This window comes from Sebastes fasciatus, chromosome 1 (assembly GCF_043250625.1).
Source record: "Sebastes fasciatus isolate fSebFas1 chromosome 1, fSebFas1.pri, whole genome shotgun sequence".
In the NCBI taxonomy this organism is placed as follows: Eukaryota; Metazoa; Chordata; class Actinopteri; order Perciformes; family Sebastidae; genus Sebastes; species Sebastes fasciatus.
This window is the reverse complement of record NC_133795.1, coordinates 45,112,246-45,132,307: the sequence shown is the minus strand read 5'-3', so window position 1 is coordinate 45,132,307 and position 20,062 is coordinate 45,112,246. Positions and strand designations below refer to the sequence as shown.

General features: G+C 43.3%; 1 protein-coding gene across 3 annotated transcripts in view; it reads right to left on the bottom strand.

Annotated features, from left to right (window-relative positions):
• LOC141776159 (uncharacterized) overlaps window positions 1–20,062 on the bottom strand; it is a 77,761-nt gene that overhangs the window by 9,381 nt on the left and 48,318 nt on the right. For all 3 annotated transcript variants that reach the window (XM_074649711.1, XM_074649715.1, XM_074649712.1), the window contains 2 exons: window positions 7,827–7,926; window positions 4,678–4,783 (listed from right to left, as the gene is read on the bottom strand). In XM_074649711.1, coding sequence (XP_074505812.1) covers window positions 4,678–4,783; window positions 7,827–7,926 — 206 coding nt within the window. The remainder of the gene's footprint in view (window positions 1–4,677; window positions 4,784–7,826; window positions 7,927–20,062) is intronic.

Sequence of the window (20,062 nt, the reverse complement as noted above, 5' to 3'; positions counted from 1 at the left end):
GACAGGGAGGTGAGGAGACTTCCTTGAGGCCAACCCAAAGTCCTTCTCCGTGATCTCCCAGAACTCCTCCCACACCGGGTTTCCCCAGTTGCAGCCCTTCTGGCCAACCGGTACCTGTCAGCTGTTTCTGGAGACTCCTAGCCCAGAAGGCCTCCGTCACCGCTGGTGTCCACCGGCTGGTTCTTAGGTTGCAGCAACGACAGGCACCGACGACCTTCCGACCACAACTCCTAGCAGCCGCTTCCACAAAGGAGGTTCTGAACATGAGTCCATGTCCCCAGCCTCCCCCGGTATGCACCAGAAGTTCTACCAAGTACACCTCCTAGAGTGTCCAGGTACCAAGTACACCTCCTAGGGTGTCCAGGTACCAAGTACACCTCCTAGGGTGTCCAGGTACCTAGTACACCGCCTAGGATGTCCTGGTACCAAGTACACCGCCTAGAGTGTCCAGGTACCAAGTATACCTCCTAGGGTGTCCAGGTACCAAGTACACCGCCTAGGGTGTCCAGGTACCAAGTACACCGCCTAGAGTGTCCAGGTACCAAGTACACCGCCTAGGATGTCCAGGTACCAAGTACACCGCCTAGAGTGTCCAGGTACCAAGTACACCGCCTAGGATGTCCTGGTACCAAGTACACCGCCTAGAGTGTCCAGGTACCAAGTACACCTCCTAGGGTGTCCAGGTACCAAGTACACCTCCTAGGGTGTCCAGGTACCTAGTACACCGCCTAGGATGTCCTGGTACCAAGTACACCGCCTAGAGTGTCCAGGTACCAAGTATACCTCCTAGGATGTCCAGGTACCAAGTACACCGCCTAGAGTGTCCAGGTACCAAGTACACCGCCTAGAGTGTCCAGGTACCAAGTACACCGCCTAGGATGTCCTGGTACCAAGTACACCGCCTAGAGTGTCCAGGTACCAAGTACACCGCCTAGAGTGTCCAGGTACCAAGTATACCGCCTAGAGTGTCCAGGTACCAAGTACACCGCCTAGAGTGTCCAGGTACCAAGTACCCCGCCTAGGGCAGACCTGGGCATTTTACGGCCCGCGGGCCACATCCGGCCCGTTGGCTGTCCCTGGCTGGCCCGCGTGAGGTCAAGTAAATTAGAACATAAATTTAAAAAAATAGGCCTATTTATGCTGTGCACGCAATACGGCTGTGTGCTTTTATTTTGAAAAGGTTTTTTTATTTACGTAGTCACGCACATGCGTAGGTAAACAGCTACATGTGATGCTGGTATGCTAAGCTAGCCCTCAACATGTCAGCCCACGGCAACAAAAGAAAAATCGATACCGAATGCCGCGTTTTCAACAAGACATGGACTGCTAAATATCTATTTACAGAAGTCAAAGGTAAAGCCGTGTGCTTAGTTTGTGGTGTACAGGTCGCCGTGTTCAAGCATTACAATTTGAATCGCCACTACGTGACCAAACACGAGGAGAAATACAAGAACTTGTCTGAACAAGAGCGCGCAAGGGAGTCGGATGCTTTGCTAGCTAAGCTGCAAAACCAACAAGGACTTTTTACTAAACGTTGCACATCCAGAGATTCAGCTGTCAAGACAAGTTATGTCATATCCCACAAAATCGCCAGAAAAAGTAAACCGTTTTCTGACGGGGAGTTTATTAAGGAGTGTTTGCTGGACTCTGCTGCCCTAATATACCCGGAGAAAAAGGGAGCTTTTGAGAACGTGCCCCTCTCGCGATGGACTGTAACGAGGAGGGTTGAGGACATCGCGGGGAATCTGGAACTTCAGCTGAAGAACAGAGCGGTCAGCTTCGACTATTTTTCCCTGGCTTTGGATGAGAGCTGCGATGTACGTGACACTGCCCAGCTACTCATTTTCATACGTGGGATATCTACGGACTTTAAAATCACGGAGGAGCTGGCAGCCATGCAGTCAATGAAAGGGACAACAACCGGGAGTGATTTATTCACGGAGGTAAATGCATGTTTGGACAAGTTGGGACTAAAATGGGACAAGCTGGCAGGTTCTCCCTTCACCTGCAGTGTGGAGAATGCACCCAGTGATGTTCAGATGGAACTGATTGACCTGCTGTCTGACACACTTCTGGCAGAGCACTTTAGGTCAGTCTCACTGCTGGACTTCTACTCTTCCCTCAAAGAGGAGAACTTTCCACACATGAGGAGGCATGCTCAGAAGATTCTAGTCCTCTTTGGATCTACCTACGTATGTGAACAGACATTCTCAGTGATGAAGTTCAACAAATCCAGATACAGATCCTCTATCACTGATGACCACCTCTCAGCTGTCCTTCGCATATCCACCTCAGACATTCAGCCAGATTTCAATGCTCTTGTTCAAGCCCAGAGCAGGCTGGATTTTTCCCACTGAACAAGTAAAATGAACTGTAAAACATTAAAAGCATTTATTGCTTTTTGCATCAAGTTGACAATTGCCTATCTTTAACATACTGTAAAACACCTATTCAGTATTTGGGAAGATTAACATGTTTAAAATAAAATGAAACACTGATGCAATTATTGTTTTTACTGTTTATTACTTCTATAGGAGTATTTTCCTATATGACCTACACCACAATTGCATATATTTATATAAATATTTACAGAATATCCTTATTCTTCTGATTACCAGTAGCAACTAATCCAAAATATATAATTTAATGCTTTTTACAATGGGGACAATTAATACTGAGCAGAATTAAGTTCAAGTTATTGTTGGTTCGGCCCGCCAACACAACTCAAGTTCCTCATGTGGCCCCTTGTAAAAATGAATTGCCCACCCCTGGCCTAGAGTGTCCAGGTACCAAGTACCCCGCCTAGAGTGTCCAGGTACCAAGTACACCGCCTAGAGTGTCCAGGTACCAAGTACACCGCCTAGGGTGTCCAGGTACCAAGTACCCCGCCTAGAGTGTCCAGGTACCAAGTACCCCGCCTAGAGTGTCCAGGTACCAAGTACCCCGCCTAGAGTGTCCAGGTACCAAGTACCCCGCCTAGAGTGTCCAGGTACCAAGTACACCGCCTAGGGTGTCCAGGTACCAAGTACCCCGCCTAGAGTGTCCAGGTACCAAGTACACTGCCTAGAGTGTCCAGGAACCAAGTACACCGCCTAGGGTGTCCAGGTACCAAGTACCCCGCCTAGAGTGTCCAGGTACCAAGTACACTGCCTAGAGTGTCCAGGAACCAAGTACCCCACCTAGAGTGTCCAGGTACCAACTACCCCGCCTAGAGTGCCCAGGTACCAAGTACACTGCCTAGAGTGTCCAGGTACCAAGTACACCGCCTAGGGTGTCCAGGTACCAAGTACCCCGCCTAGAGTGTCCAGGTACCAAGTACACTGCCTAGAGTGTCCAGGAACCAAGTACCCCACCTAGAGTGTCCAGGTACCAAGTACCCCGCCTAGAGTGTCCAGGTACCAAGTACACCGCCTAGAGTGTCCAGGTACCAAGTACCCCACCTAGAGTGTCCAGGTACCAACTACCCCGCCTAGAGTGCCCAGGTACCAAGTACACCGCCTAGAGTTTCCAGGTACCAAGTCCACTGATGGACCGTCCTATGCTCTAACATGGTGTTTGTTATGGTTAATCCAGGAATAACGCAGAAGTCCAACAACAGAACACCACTCTGGTCCAGATCAAACCAACCCCCCCCCCCCCCCCCCCCCAGCTTTATGGGTTCTTTTATTTTCATATAAACACTAAAATGTGGACAAAGACTTCCTGTTTCTGTTTCTATGGTAACCCCGCTGGATCACACACACACACACACACACACACACACACACACATACAGCTCAGTTAAATCAATATTACATGTATATGTGTGTGTGTGTGTGTGTGTGTGTGTGTGTGTGTGTGTGTGTGTTCTGTTAAACCAACAGCTGCCTCGTTACTGCTGTTTAATTACACTGTGAGTGTGTGTGTGTGTGTGTGTGTGTGTGTGTGTGTGTGTGTGGGTGTGTGTGTGTGTGTGTGTGTGTGTGTGTGTGTGTGTGGGTGTGTGTGTGTGTGTGTGTGTGTGTGTGTGTGTGTGTGTGTGTGTGTGTGTATGTGACACAGTGTGCATGAAAATATTCAAATATTTAAGAAGTCGAGGATCAGAGTAAACTGTAACATACACCTCCTCGTCTCTCTCTCCTCCTCGTCTCTGTCCTCCTCTCTCTCTCCTCTCTTCCTCCTCTCTCCTCCTCTCTCTCTCCTCCTCGTCTCTGTCCTCCTCTCTCTCTCCTCTCTTCCTCCTCTCTCCTCCTCTCTCTCTCTCCTCCTCCTCTCTCTCTCCTCCTCGTCTCTCTCCTCCTCCTCTCTCTCCTCCTCCTCTCTCCTCCTCTCTCTCTCTTCTCCTCCTCCTTCTGCTCCTCTCTCTTCCTCTCTCTCTTCTTCCTCCTCCTCTCCTCCTCCTCTCTCTCCTCCTCTCTCTCTTCCTCCTCCTCAACTCCTCCTCTCTCTCTTCCTCTCTCTCCTCCTCTCTCTCTTCCTCCTCCTCCTCTCTCTCCTCCACTCTCTCCTCCTCTCTCTCTTCCTCCTCCTCCTCTCCTCCTCCTCTCTCTCCTCTCCTCCTCTCTCTCTTCCTCCTCCTCCTCTCCTCCTCCTCTCTCTCCTCCTCCTCTCTCTCTCCTCCTCCTCTCTCTCCTCCTCTCTCTCTTCCTCCTCCTCCTCTCCTCCTCCTCTCTCTCCTCCTCTCCTCCTCCTCCTTACCTGCAGGTCTCTCCCAGCCCTGGGCCTCCCTCAGCTCCTCCTTCAGCTCCTCCTCCACCTCCCTCCTCTGCAGCTCCTCCTCCTTGTGGAGCAGCTCCTCCTGCAGCTACAATACAGTCAGATGTTAGTATTCCTGTGAGGACCTGCCTCGTGTACACATGAATAGTATATATGTATAGTATATATGTACACATGTATAGTATATAGGTATAGTACACATGTATAGTATATATGTATAGTATATATGTATAGTACACATGTATAGTACACATGTATAGTATATATGTACACATGTATAGTACACATGTATAGTACACATGTATAGTATATATGTACACATGTATAGTATATAGGTATAGTATATATGTATAGTACACATGTATAGTATATATGTATAGTATATAGGTATAGTACACATGTATAGTATATATGTATAGTACACATGTATAGTACACATGTATAGTACACATGTATAGTATATAGGTATAGTATATATGTATAGTACACATGTATAGTATATATGTATAGTATATAGGTATAGTATATATGTATAGTACACATGTATAGTACACATGTATAGTATATAGGTATAGTATATATGTATAGTACACATGTATAGTACACATGTATAGTATATAGGTATAGTATATATGTATAGTACACATGTATAGTACACATGTATAGTATATAGGTATAGTATATATGTATAGTACACATGTATAGTATATATGTATAGTATATAGGTATAGTACACATGTATAGTACACACATGTATAGTATATATGTACACATGTATAGTATATAGGTATAGTATATATGTATAGTACACATGTATAGTATATATGTATAGTATATAGGTATAGTACACATGTATAGCACACATGTATAGTATATATGTACAGTATATAGGTATAGTATATATGTATAGTATATATGTATAGTACACATGTATAGTATATAGGTATAGTACACATGTATAGTATATATGTATAGTATATAGGTATAGTACACATGTATAGTACACATGTATAGTATATATGTATAGTACACATGTATAGTACACATGTATAGTATATATGTACAGTATATAGGTATAGTATATATGTATAGTACACATGTATAGTACACATGTATAGTATATAGGTATAGTATATATGTATAGTATATAGGTACAGTACACATGTATAGTACACATGTATAGTATATATGTACAGTATATAGGTATAGTATATATGTATAGTATATATGTACAGTATATATGTACAGTACACATGTATAGTACACATGTATAGTATATAGGTATAGTATATATGTATAGTGTATATATGTATAGTATATAGGTATAGTATATATGTACAGTATATATGTATAGTACACATGTATAGTATATAGGTATAGTATATATGCATAGTATATATGTATAGTATATAGGTACAGTACACATGTATAGTACACATGTATAGTATATATGTACAGTATATAGGTATAGTATATATGTATAGTATATATGTACAGTATATATGTACAGTACACATGTATAGTACACATGTATAGTATATAGGTATAGTATATATGTATAGTGTATATATGTATAGTATATAGGTATAGTATATATGTACAGTATATATGTATAGTACACATGTATAGTATATAGGTATAGTATATATGCATAGTATATATGTATAGTATATAGGTATAGTATATATGCATAGTATATATGTATAGTATATAGGTATAGTATATATGTACAGTATATATGTATAGTACACATGTATAGTATATATGTATAGTACACATGTATAGTATATAGGTATAGTATATATGTACAGTACACATGTATAGTACACATGTATAGTATATAGGTATAGTATATATGTATAGTGTATATATGTATAGTATATAGGTATAGTATATATGTACAGTATATATGTATAGTACACATGTATAGTATATAGGTATAGTATATATGCATAGTATATATGTATAGTATATATGTATAGTATATATGTATAGTACACATGTATAGTATATAGGTATAGTATATATGTACATTATATATGTATAGTACACATGTATAGTATATATGTATAGTACACATGTATAGTATATAGGTATAGTATATATGTACAGTACACATGTATAGTACACATGTATAGTATATATGTATAGTATATATGTATAGTACACATGTATAGTATATAGGTATGGTATATATGTATAGTACACATGTATAGTACACAGGTATAGTATATATGTATAGTATACATGTATAGTATATATGTATAGTATATATGTATAGTACACATGTATAGTACACATGTATAGTATATAGGTATAGTATATATGTATAGTATATAAGTATAGTATATATGTACAGTACACATGTATAGTATATATGTATAGTACACATGTATAGTACACATGTATAGTATATAGGTATAGTATATATGTATAGTATATATGTACAGTACACATGTATAGTACACATGTATAGTATATAGGTATAGTATATATGTATAGTATATAGGTATAGTATATAGGTATAGTATATATGTACAGTACACATGTATAGTATATATGTATAGTACACATGTATAGTATATATGTATAGTATATAGGTATAGTATATATGTATAGTATATAGGTATAGTATATATGTACAGTACACATGTATAGTATATATGTATAGTACACATGTATAGTACACATGTATAGTATATAGGTATAGTATATATGTATAGTATATAGGTATAGTATATATGTATAGTATATATGTACAGCACACATGTATAGTATATATGTATAGTACACATGTATAGTACACATGTATAGTATATAGGTATAGTATATATGTATAGTATATATGTACAGTACACATGTATAGTATATATGTATAGTACACATGTATAGTACACATGTATAGTATATATGTATAGTACACATGTATAGTACACAGGTATAGTATATATGTATAGTATATAGGTATAGTATATATGTACAGTACACATGTATAGTATATATGTATAGTATACATGTATAGTATATATGTATAGTAGTATTCCTGTTAGTATTCCTGTGAGGACCTCCCTCATGTACTCATACAGTATCTACATGTATACATGTATAGTAGTATTTGTGTGTATAAGTACCTTCTTGTTGATCTCTCTCAGAGTTTCGAGCTCCATCAGTAGAAAGGAAATGTTCTTGTCTCGGTCCAACGTGAGCCACCGTCCGGACGCCTGATGAGAGCTGGAGGAGACAACGACAGTAACAAAGTACATTAAGTACACAAAGTACACAAAGTGTTAGAGTTAGGGTTATTGATTAACCCTAACTCTAACCGCTGATGTACTACCTGTCATTGTGTGGATCTAATAGAAGCTCAAAACTAAAGGAAGGGTGAACACTTTGTTTACATTAATACTACATGAAAAATACAGAGTACTTTAATACTACATGAAAAATACAGAGTACTTTAGTACTAGATAGAGTACATTAACACTAGATAGAGTACATTAGTACTAGATAGAGTACATTAACACTAGCTAGAGTACATTAACACTAGATAGAGTACATTAACACTAGATAGAGTACATTAGTACTAGATAGGGTACATTAACACTAGATAGAGTACATTAGTACTAGATAGAGTACATTAACACTAGATAGGGTACATTAACACTAGCTAGAGTACATTAACACTAGATAGAGTACATTAGTACTAGATAGAGTACATTAGTACGAGATAGGGTACATTAACACTAGCTAGAGTACATTAACACTAGATAGAGTACATTAGTACTAGATAGGGTACATTAGTACTAGATAGAGTACATTAACACTAGATAGAGTACATTAACACTAGATAGAGTACATTAGTACTAGATATAGTACATTAGTACTAGATAGAGTACATTAACACTAGCTAGAGTACATTAACACTAGATAGAGTACATTAGTACTAGATAGAGTACATTAACACTAGATAGAGTACATTAACACTAGATAGAGTACATTAACACTAGATAGAGTACATTAGTACTAGATAGAGTACATTAACACTAGCTAGAGTACATTAACACTAGCTAGAGTACATTAACACTAGATAGAGTACATTAGTACTAGATAGAGTACATTAACACTAGACAGAGTACATTAACACTAGATAGAGTACATTAACACTAGATAGAGTACATTAGTACTAGATAGAGTACATTAACACTAGATAGAGTACATTAGTACTAGATAGAGTACATTAACACTAGATAGAGTACATTAACACTAGATAGAGTACATTAACACTAGATAGAGTACATTAGTACTAGATAGAGTACATTAACACTAGATATAGTACATTAGTACTAGATAGAGTACATTAGTACTAGATAAATCAGATTGTGCATGAAGACGTGATGTGAATGTGTTCTCTGCAGCAGGTCATCTGGCGGTCAGGGAGGCTGTGATTGGTCAGGTGACATCCTGTGACATCATCTCAGTGAGTGTTTCATTAGAGGTGCACCTGTGTGTAGTCAGGTCAGGTGTTTTAACCGAACATTATCAGAGATGGAGGTGTTGCTTTAATAAGCCCTGACTGCTGTAATTCTCTCATATTACCTTAAAGGTCAGACGGCGTAATAAAGCGGGTAAATAAGACACACTCTGTCTAATATCAGCCGCTTCTAATCAACTTCCACCTCTTCCCGCCTCGACTGCTTTTACTATCTTTCTATTTCCGTCTCCCTCTCTCTCTCTAACGCTTCAACTAATCAAATCAAATCTAAATCTAATAGGTCACATTTCATACGGTGATGCAACTCAAACTGCTCGGCACATTTCATCTGAAGAAGCATCGAAAAGAGACAAAAGAAGCAGAAAAAGGAGTGAAGTAAAGAACATAAAGAAGTTTAATGAAAAGCAATAAACTTCTTAATAAACGTCCTCGTGGTGGAGCAGCTCTGAACATCAACGGTCTCAATGTCCTGAGATTATTATTAGGGCCCGAGCACCGACAACGTCGGGTCCGAGGACTTATTGTTCTTCAAATGATTATTAGGGCCCGAGCACGAAAGTGCCAGGACCCCAACGGTGTCCTGGCACGAAGTGCAAGGAACCTATTGTTTTTGTCAGTATTATTAGGGCCCGAGCACGAAAGTGCCAGGACCCCAACGGTGTCCTGGCACGAAGTGCAAGGAACCTATTGTTTTTGTCAGTATTATTCTTTTTCTGCTGCAAGAACGCGTTTTTGACGACCTTAGCCATCCCCAAAACTCACCAGAATTGGAATATGCGTCAGAAGTGGCGAAAATTGCAATATTCTGTAGTGATTGGGCTCGGGTGCACCAGCGGGCTCGATAGCGCCCCCTATAGAAAGCAGGTTTCCAGAAAAAGTTACTTCGATCTTCACGAAATTTAAGTATGTCATTGCTCACATCTTCAATGGCACATTAAATATTTTTGAGATTTTTTCGGCCAACAGGAAGTCAGCCATGTTGGATTTCCTGCGTGATTTTAAAATTTACGAACACATTTTTGAGGACTTTAGGATGCACCAAATCTCATGAAACTTTACACGCACATCCAAACTCGTAATTCCTTTGATTTAGTGGTGAAATTTTTCTTGGGCGTGGCATGTTGGCTCTCTAGCGCCCCCTTATGTCTTTTTGCCTTTGAACATCCATTTGTATACCTTGGCATACTCGAAAACTCATGAAATTTAGCAAAATGATGGACACCTGTGAACTTTATGTAACTGTATAGCCATTAGGCTCAGTGTGTTTAGCCGGCTCTATAGCGCCCCCTAACGCGTTGAAATTTTAACTTTGTCAAAGTTGATCCGATATTCATGAAATTTGGTATGCATATCCCACTCATCATTTGAAACATATTCCTCATTGGGTTTCATTAGCCCCGCCCACCCAGAAGTCGGCCATATTGGATTTTATGTACGATTTTCCCAATTTTTGCGTTTTATTGGCTGCGCACTTTAACGAACTCCTCCTACAGATTTGATCAGATCGATTTGAAATTTGGTCAGGACCATCTTAAGACCTTGAGGATGAAAAGTTATTAAAATCGTGAGTTTTCACTTAACGAGCGGACCGTGGCGTGGCGGCCATTTTGAGCCATTCGCCAGTTATTGTAACTCAACTGTACATAGTCCGATCTGCCCCAAATCTCTCAGGTATGATGGTGCTCCAGTACTGATGACATGTATATGAAAAATTATACTCATAGCCCCGCCCTAAGACGTTAGCCCCGCCCCCTTTCATATCTCATGAACCGTTTATAGTAGAGTCTTGTGGGATGTGTCATATCACTCAGCAGAGAGTGGGTTAACCCTAACTCAACTGTACATAGTTCGATCTGCCCCAAATTTCTCAGGTATGATAAGGGTCCAGTCCTGATTATATGTAAATGCAAAAATATACTCATAGCCACGCCCCCTACACATTAGCCCCACCCCCTTCCATAACTCATGAACCGTTTGTCGTAGAGTCTTGTGGGAGGTGTCATATCACTCAGCAGAGAGTGCCTGTTTCATTGGTGAAGGTTATGCCCGCCCCCTACACATTAGCCCCGCCCCCTTTCATAACTCATGATCCGTTTGTCGTAGAGTCTTGTGGGAGGTGTCATATCACTCAGCAGAGAGTGCCTGTTTCATTGGTGAAAGTTATGCTCGCCCCCTACACATTAGCCACGCCCCCCTTCATAACTCATGATCCGTTTGTCGTAGAGTCTTGTGGGAGGTGTTATATCACTCAGCAGAGAGTGCCTGTTAAGTTGGTGTTGTTATCCCCGCCCCCTACACATTAGCCACGCCCCCCTTCATAACTCGTGAACCGTTTGTCGTAGAGCCTTGCGGCAGGCGTCGTGGCGCTCGTCAGATTTTCGGCTTCACTGTGCCCGGCTGCGTCGGTCGGCGTCCCGCCAGCATCCCCGACGCGCAAGTAGGGGCGAGGGCCCGTTCATCGCTGCTTGCAGCTTTAATTAGGGCCCGAGCACGAAAGTGCCAGGACCCAACGGTGTCCTGGCACGAAGTGCAAGGAACCTATTGTTTTTCTGCAGATTATTAGGGCCCGAGCACGAAAGTGCCAGGACCCAACGGTGTCCTGGCACGAAGTGCAAGGAACCTATTGTTTTTCTGCAGATTATTATTATTAGGGCCCGAGCACGAAAGTGCCAGGACCCAACGGTGTCCTGGCACGAAGTGCAAGGAACCTATTGTTTTTCTGCAGATTATTATTAGGGCCCGAGCACGAAAGTGCCAGGACCCAACGGTGTCCTGGCACGAAGTGCAAGGAACCTATTGTTTTTCTGCAGATTATTATTAGGGCCCGAGCACGAAAGTGCCAGGACCCAACGGTGTCCTGGCACGAAGTGCAAGGAACCTATTGTTTTTCTGCAGATTATTATTATTATTATTATTAGGGCCCGAGCACGAAAGTGCCAGGACCCAACGGTGTCCTGGCACGAAGTGCAAGGAACCTATTGTTTTTCTGCAGATTATTATTATTAGGGCCCGAGCACGAAAGTGCCAGGACCCAACGGTGTCCTGGCACGAAGTGCAAGGAACCTATTGTTTTTCTGCAGATTATTAGGGCCCGAGCACGAAAGTGCCAGGACCCAACGGTGTCCTGGCACGAAGTGCAAGGAACCTATTGTTTTTCTGCAGATTATTATTAGGGCCCGAGCACGAAAGTGCCAGGACCCAACGGTGTCCTGGCACGAAGTGCAAGGAACCTATTGTTTTTGTCAGTATTATTATTATTATTTTTCCGCTGCAAGATCGCGTTTTTGACGACCTTAGCCATCCCCAAAACTCACGAAAAGTGGAGTATGCGTCAGAACTGGTGGGAAATTCAATGTTCTGGAGTGACTGGGCTCGGGTGTCTCCAGGGGGCTCCATAGCGCCCCCTAACGTACGCAGTTTTTCCGAGAAAGTTTCTTCGATCTTCACGAAATTCAAGTATGTCGTTGCTCACGCCCTCATACCTGGATTAAATGATTTTGAGATTTCTTCGGCAAACAGGAAGTCAGCCATGTTGGACTTCCTGCGTGATTTTAGAATTTACGAACGCATATTTGAAGACTTTAGGATGCACAAAAATTTATGAAACTTTACACACACATCCAAACTAGTAATTACTTAATTTTAGTGGTGAAATTTTGCTTGGGCGTGGCATGTTGGCTCTCTAGCGCCCCCTTATGTCTTTCAGATTTTGAACATACCTTTAGGTACTCGGAATCTCATAAAATTTGGCAAAATGATAGACACCTGTGAACTTTATGTAACTGCATAGCCATTAGGCTCAGTGTGTTTTTATTCGGCTCTATAGCGCCCCCTAACGCGTTGAAATTTTAACTTTGTCAAAGTTGATCCGATATTCATGAAATTTGGTATGCATATCCCACTCATCATTTGAAACATATTCCTCATTGGGTTTCATTAGCTCCGCCCACCCAGAAGTCGGCCATATTGGATTTTTATGTCATTTTTGCGTTTTATTGGCCGCGTACTTTAAAGAACTCCTCCTACAGATTTGATCATATCGAGTTGATATTTGGTCAGGACCATCTCAAGACCTCGAGGATGAAAAGTTATTAAAATGGTGAGCGTTCACTTAACGAGCGGACCGTGGCGTGGCGGCCATTTTGAGCCATTCGCCAGTTATTGTAACTCAACTGTACATAGTCCGATCTGCCCCAAATCTCTCAGGTATGATGTTGCTCCAGTACTGATGACATGTATATGAAAAAATATACTCATACTCAATGAGCTCCGCCCACCCAGAAGTCGGCCATATTGGATTTTTATGTCATTTTTGCGTTTTATTGGCCGCGTACTTTAACCAACTGCTCCTACAGATTTGATCATATCGATTTGAAATTTGGTCAGGACCATCTCAAGACCTCGAGGATGAAAAGTTATTAAAATGGTGAGTGTTCACTTAACGAGCGGACCGTGGCGTGGCGGCCATTTTGAGCCATTCGCCACGAAACAGGGAGTTATTGTAACTCAACTTTACATAGTCCGATCTGCCCCAGATTTCTCAGGTATGATGGTGGTACAGTCTTGAGGACATGTATATGAAAAATTATACTCATAGCCCCGCCCTAAGACGTTAGCCCCGCCCCCTTTCATAACTCATGAACCGTTTGTCGTAGAGTCTTGTGGGAAGTGTCATATCACTCAGCAGAGAGTTCCTGTTTTATTGGTTAAGGGTAGCCCCGCCCCCTACACATTAGCCCCGCCCCCTTTCATAACTCATGAACCGTTTGTCGTAGAGTCTTGCGGGAGGTGTCATATCACTCAGCAGAGAGTGCCTGTTTCATTGGTGAAGGTTATGCCCACCCCCTACACATTAGCCCCGCCCCCTTTCATAACTCATGATCCGTTTGTCGTAGAGTCTTGTGGGAAGTGTCATATCACTCAGCAGAGAGTGCCTGTTTCATTGGTGAATGTTATGCCCGCCCCCTACACATTAGCCCCGCCCCCTTTCATAACTCATGATCCGTTTGTCGTAGAGTCTTGTGGGAAGTGTCATATAACTCAGCAGAGAGTTCCTGTTTCATTGGTGAATGTTATGCCCGCCCCCTACACATTAGCCACGCCCCCCTTCATAACTCGCGAACCGCTTGTCGTAGAGCCTTGCGGCAGGCGTCGTGGCGCTCGTCAGAGTTTCGGTTTCGCGTCGGTCGGCGTCCCGCCAGCAACCCCGACCCGCGAGCAGGGGCGAGGGCCCTTTCATAGCTGCGTGCAGCTCTCGTTATTATTATTATTATTTTTCCGCTGCAAGAACGCGTTTTTGACGACCTTAGCCATCCCCAAAACTCACGAAAAGTGGAGTATGCGTCAGAACTGGTGGGAAATTCAATGTTCTGGAGTGACTGGGCTCGGGTGTCTCCAGGGGGCTCCATAGCGCCCCCTAACGTACGCAGTTTTTCCGAGAAAGTTTCTTCGATCTTCACGAAATTCAAGTATGTCGTTGCTCGCGCCCTCATACCTGGATTAAATGATTTTGAGATTTCTCCGGCAGACAGGAAGTCAGCCATGTTGGACTTCCTGCGTGATTTTAGAATTTACGAACGCATATTTGAAGACTTTAGGATGCACAAAAATTTATGAAACTTTGCACACACATCCAAACTAGTAATTACTTAATTTTAGTGGTGAAATTTTGCTCGGGCGTGGCATGTTGGCTCTCTAGCGCCCCCTTATGTCTTTCAGATTTTGAACATACCTTTAGGTGCTCGGAATCTCATAAAATTTGGCAAAATGATAGACACCTGTGAACTTTATGTAACTGCATAGCCATTAGGCTCAGTTTGTTTTTATACGGCTCTATAGCGCCCCCTAACGCATTGAAATTTTAACTTTGTCAAAGTTGATCCGATATTCATGAAATTTGGTATGCATATCCCACTCATCATTTGAAACATATTCCTCATTGGGTTTCATTAGCCCCGCCCACCCAGAAGTCGGCCATATTGGATTTTGATGTCATTTTTGCGTTTTATTGGCCGCGTACTTTAACGAACTCCTCCTACAGATTTGATCATATCGATTTGAAATTTGGTCAGGACCATCTCAAGACCTTGAAGATGAAAAGTTATTAAAATGGTGAGTGTTCACTTAACGAGCGGACCGTGGCGTGGCGGCCATTTTGAGCCATTCGCCAGTTATTGTAACTCAACTGTACATAGTCCGATCTGCCCCAAATCTCTCAGGTATGATGTTGCTCCAGTACTGATGACATGTATATGAAAAAATATACTCATACTCAATGAGCTCCGCCCACCCAGAAGTCGGCCATATTGGATTTTATGTACGATTTTCCCAATTTTTGCGTTTTATTGGCCGCGTACTCTAACGAACTCCTCCTACAGATTTGATCATATCGATTTGAAATTTGGTCAGGACCATCTCAAGTCCTTGAGGATGAAAAGTTATTAAAATGGTGAGTGTTCACTTAACGAGCGGACCGTGGTGTGGCGGCCATTTTGAGCCATTCGCCATGAAACAGGGAGTTATTGTAACTCAACTGTACATAGTCCGATCTGCCCCAGATTTCTCAGGTATGATGGTGGTACAGTCTTGAGGACATGTATATGAAAAATTATACTCATAGCCCCGCCCTAAGACGTTAGCCCCGCCCCCTTTCATATCTCATGAACCGTTTGTCGTACAGGCTTATGGGAGGTGTCATATCACTCAGCAGAGAGTTCCTGTTTTATTGGTTAAGGGTAGCCCCGCCCCCTACACATTCGCCCCGCCCCCTTTCATAACTCATGATCCGTTTGTCGTAGAGTCTTGTGGGAAGTGTCATATCACTCAGCAGAGAGTTCATGTTTCATTGGTAAATGTTATGCCCGCCCCCTACACATTAGCCCCGCCCCCTTTCATATCTCATGAACCGTTTGTAGTAGAGTCTTGTGGGAAGTGTCATATCACTCAGCAGAGAGTTCATGTTTCATTGGTAAATGTTATGCCCGCCCCCTACACATTAGCCCCGCCCCCTTTCATAACTCATGATCCGTTTGTCGTAGAGTCTTGCGGGAAGTGTCATATAACTCAGCAGAGAGTTCCTGTTTCATTGGTGAATGTTATGCCCGCCCCCTACACATTAGCCACGCCCCCCTTCATAACTCGCGAACCGCTTGTCGTAGAGCCTTGCGGCAGGCGTCGTGGCGCTCGTCAGAGTTTCGGTTTCGCGTCGGTCGGCGTCCCGCCAGCAACCCCGACCCGCGAGCAGGGGCGAGGGCCCTTTCATAGCTGCGTGCAGCTCTCGTTATTATTATTTTTCTGCTGCGAGATCGCGTTTTTGAGGCCTTTCCCATCCCCAAAAACTCACGAAAATTGGAACATGCGTCGGGAGTGGCGAAAATTGCAATGTTCTGTAGTGTTTCGGAATGGGCGTCGCCAGCTGGCTCCATAGCGCCCCCTAGCGCGTTGAAATCGTAACTTTGTCAAAGTTCATCCGATACTCATGAAATTTGGTATGCATATCCCACTCATCATTTGAAACATATTCCAAATAGGGTTTCATTAGCTCCGCCCACCCAGAAGTCGGCCATATTGGATTTTTATGTCATTTTTGCGTTTTATTGGCCGCGTACTTTAACGAACTCCTCCTACAGATTTGATCATAACGATTTGAAATTTGGTCAGGACCATCTTAATACCTTGAGGATGAAAAGTTATTAAAATGGTGAGCGTTCAGTTAACGAGCGGACCGTGGCGTGGCGGCCATTTTGAGCCATTCGCCATGAAACAGGGAGTTATTGTAACTCAACTGTACATAGTCCGATCTGACCCAGATTTCTCAGGTATGATGGTGGTACAGTCTTGAGGACATGTAGATGAAAAATTATACTCATAGCCCCGCCCTAAGACGTTAGCCCCGCCCCCTTTCATATCTCATGAACCGTTTATAGTAGAGTCTTGTGGGATGTGTCATATCACTCAGCAGAGAGTTCCTGTTTCATTGGTTAAGGGTAGCCCCGCCCCCTACACATTAGCCCCGCCCCCTTTCATATCTCATGATCCGTTTGTCGTAGAGTCTTGTGGGAAGTGTCATATCACTCAGCAGAGAGTGCCTGTTTCATTGGTAAATGTTATGCCCGCCCCCTACACATTAGCCCCGCCCCCTTTCATATCTCATGAACCGTTTGTCGTAGAGTCTTGCGGGATGTGTCATATCACTCAGCAGAGAGTGCCTGTTTCATTGGTGAATGTTATGCCCGCCCCCTACACATTAGCCACGCCCCCCTTCATAACTCGCGAACCGCTTGTCGTAGAGCCTTGCGGCAGGCGTCGTGGCGCTCGTCAGAGTTTCGGTTTCGCGTCGGTCGGCGTCCCGCCAGCAACCCCGACCCGCGAGCAGGGGCGAGGGCCCTTTCATAGCTGCGTGCAGCTCTCGTTATTATTCTTTTTCTGCTGCAAGAACGCGTTTTTGACGACCTTAGCCATCCCCAAAACTCACCAGAATTGGAATATGCGTCAGAAGTGGCGAAAATTGCAATATTCTGTAGTGATTGGGCTCGGGTGCACCAGCGGGCTCGATAGCGCCCCCTATAGAAAACAGGTTTCCAGAAAAAGTTACTTCGATCTTCACGAAATTTAAGTATGTCATTGCTCACATCTTCAATGGCACATTAAATATTTTTGAGATTTTTTCGGCCAACAGGAAGTCAGCCACGTTGGACTTCCTGCGTGATTTTAAAATTTACGAACACATTTTTGAGGACTTTAGGATGCACCAAATCTCATGAAACTTTACACGCACATCCAAACAGGTAATCCCTTTGATTCAGTGGTGAAATTTTTTTTGGGCGTGGCATGTTGGCTCTCTAGCGCCCTCTTATGTCCTTTTTGCCTTTGAACATCCATTCGTATACCTTGGCATACTCGTAGACGCATGAAATTTGGCAACATGATAGACACCTGTGAACTTTATGTAACTGCATAGCCATTAGGCTCAGTTTGTTTTTATACGGCTCTATAGCGCCCCCTAACGCGTTGAAATTTTAACTTTGTCAAAGTTGATCCGATATTCACGAAATTTGGTATGCATATCCCACTCATCATTTGAAACATATTCCTCATTGGGTTTCATTAGCCCCGCCCACCCAGAAGTCGGCCATATTGGATTTTGATGTCATTTTTGCGTTTTATTGGCCGCGTACTTTAACGAACTCCTCCTACAGATTTGATCAGATCGAGTTGATATTTGGTCAGGACCATCTCAAGACCTTGAGGATGAAAAGTTATTAAAATGGTGAGCGTTCACTTAACGAGCGGACCGTGGCGTGGCGGCCATTTTGAGCCATTCGCCAGTTATTGTAACTCAACTGTACATAGTCCGATCTGCCCCAGATTTCTCAGGTATGATGGTGGTACAGTCTTGAGGACATGTATATGAAAAATTATACTCATAGCCCCGCCCTAAGACGTTAGCCCCGCCCCCTTTCATATCTCATGAACCGTTTATAGTAGAGTCTTGTGGGATGTGTCATATCACTCAGCAGAGAGTGGGTTAACCCTAACTCAACTGTACATAGTTCGATCTGCCCCAGATTTCTCAGGTATGATGGTGCTCCAGTACTGATGGCATGTATATGAAAAATTATACTCATAGCCCCACCCTAAGACGTTAGCCCCGCCCCCTTTTATATCTCATGAACCGTTTATAGTAGAGTCTTGTGGGAAGTGTCATATCACTCAGCAGAGAGTTCATGTTTCATTGGTAAATGTTATGCCCGCCCCCTACACATTAGCCCCGCCCCCTTTCATATCTCATGATCCGTTTGTCGTAGAGTCTTGTGGGAAGTGTCATATCACTCAGCAGAGAGTGCCTGTTTCATTGGTAAATGTTATGCCCGCCCCCTACACATTAGCCCCGCCCCCTTTCATAACTCATGATCCGTTTGTAGTAGAGTCTTGTGGGAAGTGTCATATCACTCAGCAGAGAGTTCCTGTTTCATTGGTAAATGTTATGCCCGCCCCCTACACATTAGCCCCGCCCCCTTTCATAACTCATGAACCGTTTGTCGTAGAGTCTTGCGGGAAGTGTCATATCACTCAGCAGAGAGTGCCTGTTTCATTGGTGAATGTTATGCCCGCCCCCTACACATTAGCCCCGCCCCCTTTCATAACTCATGAACCGTTTGTAGTAGAGTCTTGCGGGAGGTGTCATATCACTCAGCAGAGAGTTCATGTTTCATTGGTGAAGGTTATGCCCGCCCCCTACACATTAGCCCCGCCCCCTTTCATCACTCATGATCCGTTTGTCGTAGAGTCTTGTGGGAAGTGTCATATAACTCAGCAGAGAGTTCCTGTTTCATTGGTGAATGTTATGCCCGCCCCCTACACATTAGCCACGCCCCCCTTCATAACTCGTGAACCGCTTGTCGTAGAGCCTTGCGGCAGGCGTCGTGGCTCTCGTCAGAGTTTTGGTTTCGCGTCGGTCGGCGTCCCGCCAGCAACCCCGACCCGCGAGCAGGGGCGAGGGCCCTTTCATAGCTGCGTGCAGCTCTCGTTATTATTATTTTTCCGCTGCAAGAACGCGTTTTTGACGACCTTAGCCATCCCCAAAACTCACGAAAAGTGGAGTATGCGTCAGAACTGGTGGGAAATTCAATGTTCTGGAGTGACTGGGCTCGGGTGTCTCCAGGGGGCTCCATAGCGCCCCCTAACGTACGCAGTTTTTCCGAGAAAGTTTCTTCGATCTTCACGAAATTCAAGTATGTCGTTGCTCACGCCCTCATACCTGGATTAAATGATTTTGAGATTTCTTCGGCAAACAGGAAGTCAGCCATGTTGGACTTCCTGCGTGATTTTTGAATTTACGAACGCATATTTGAAGACTTTAGGATGCACAAAAAT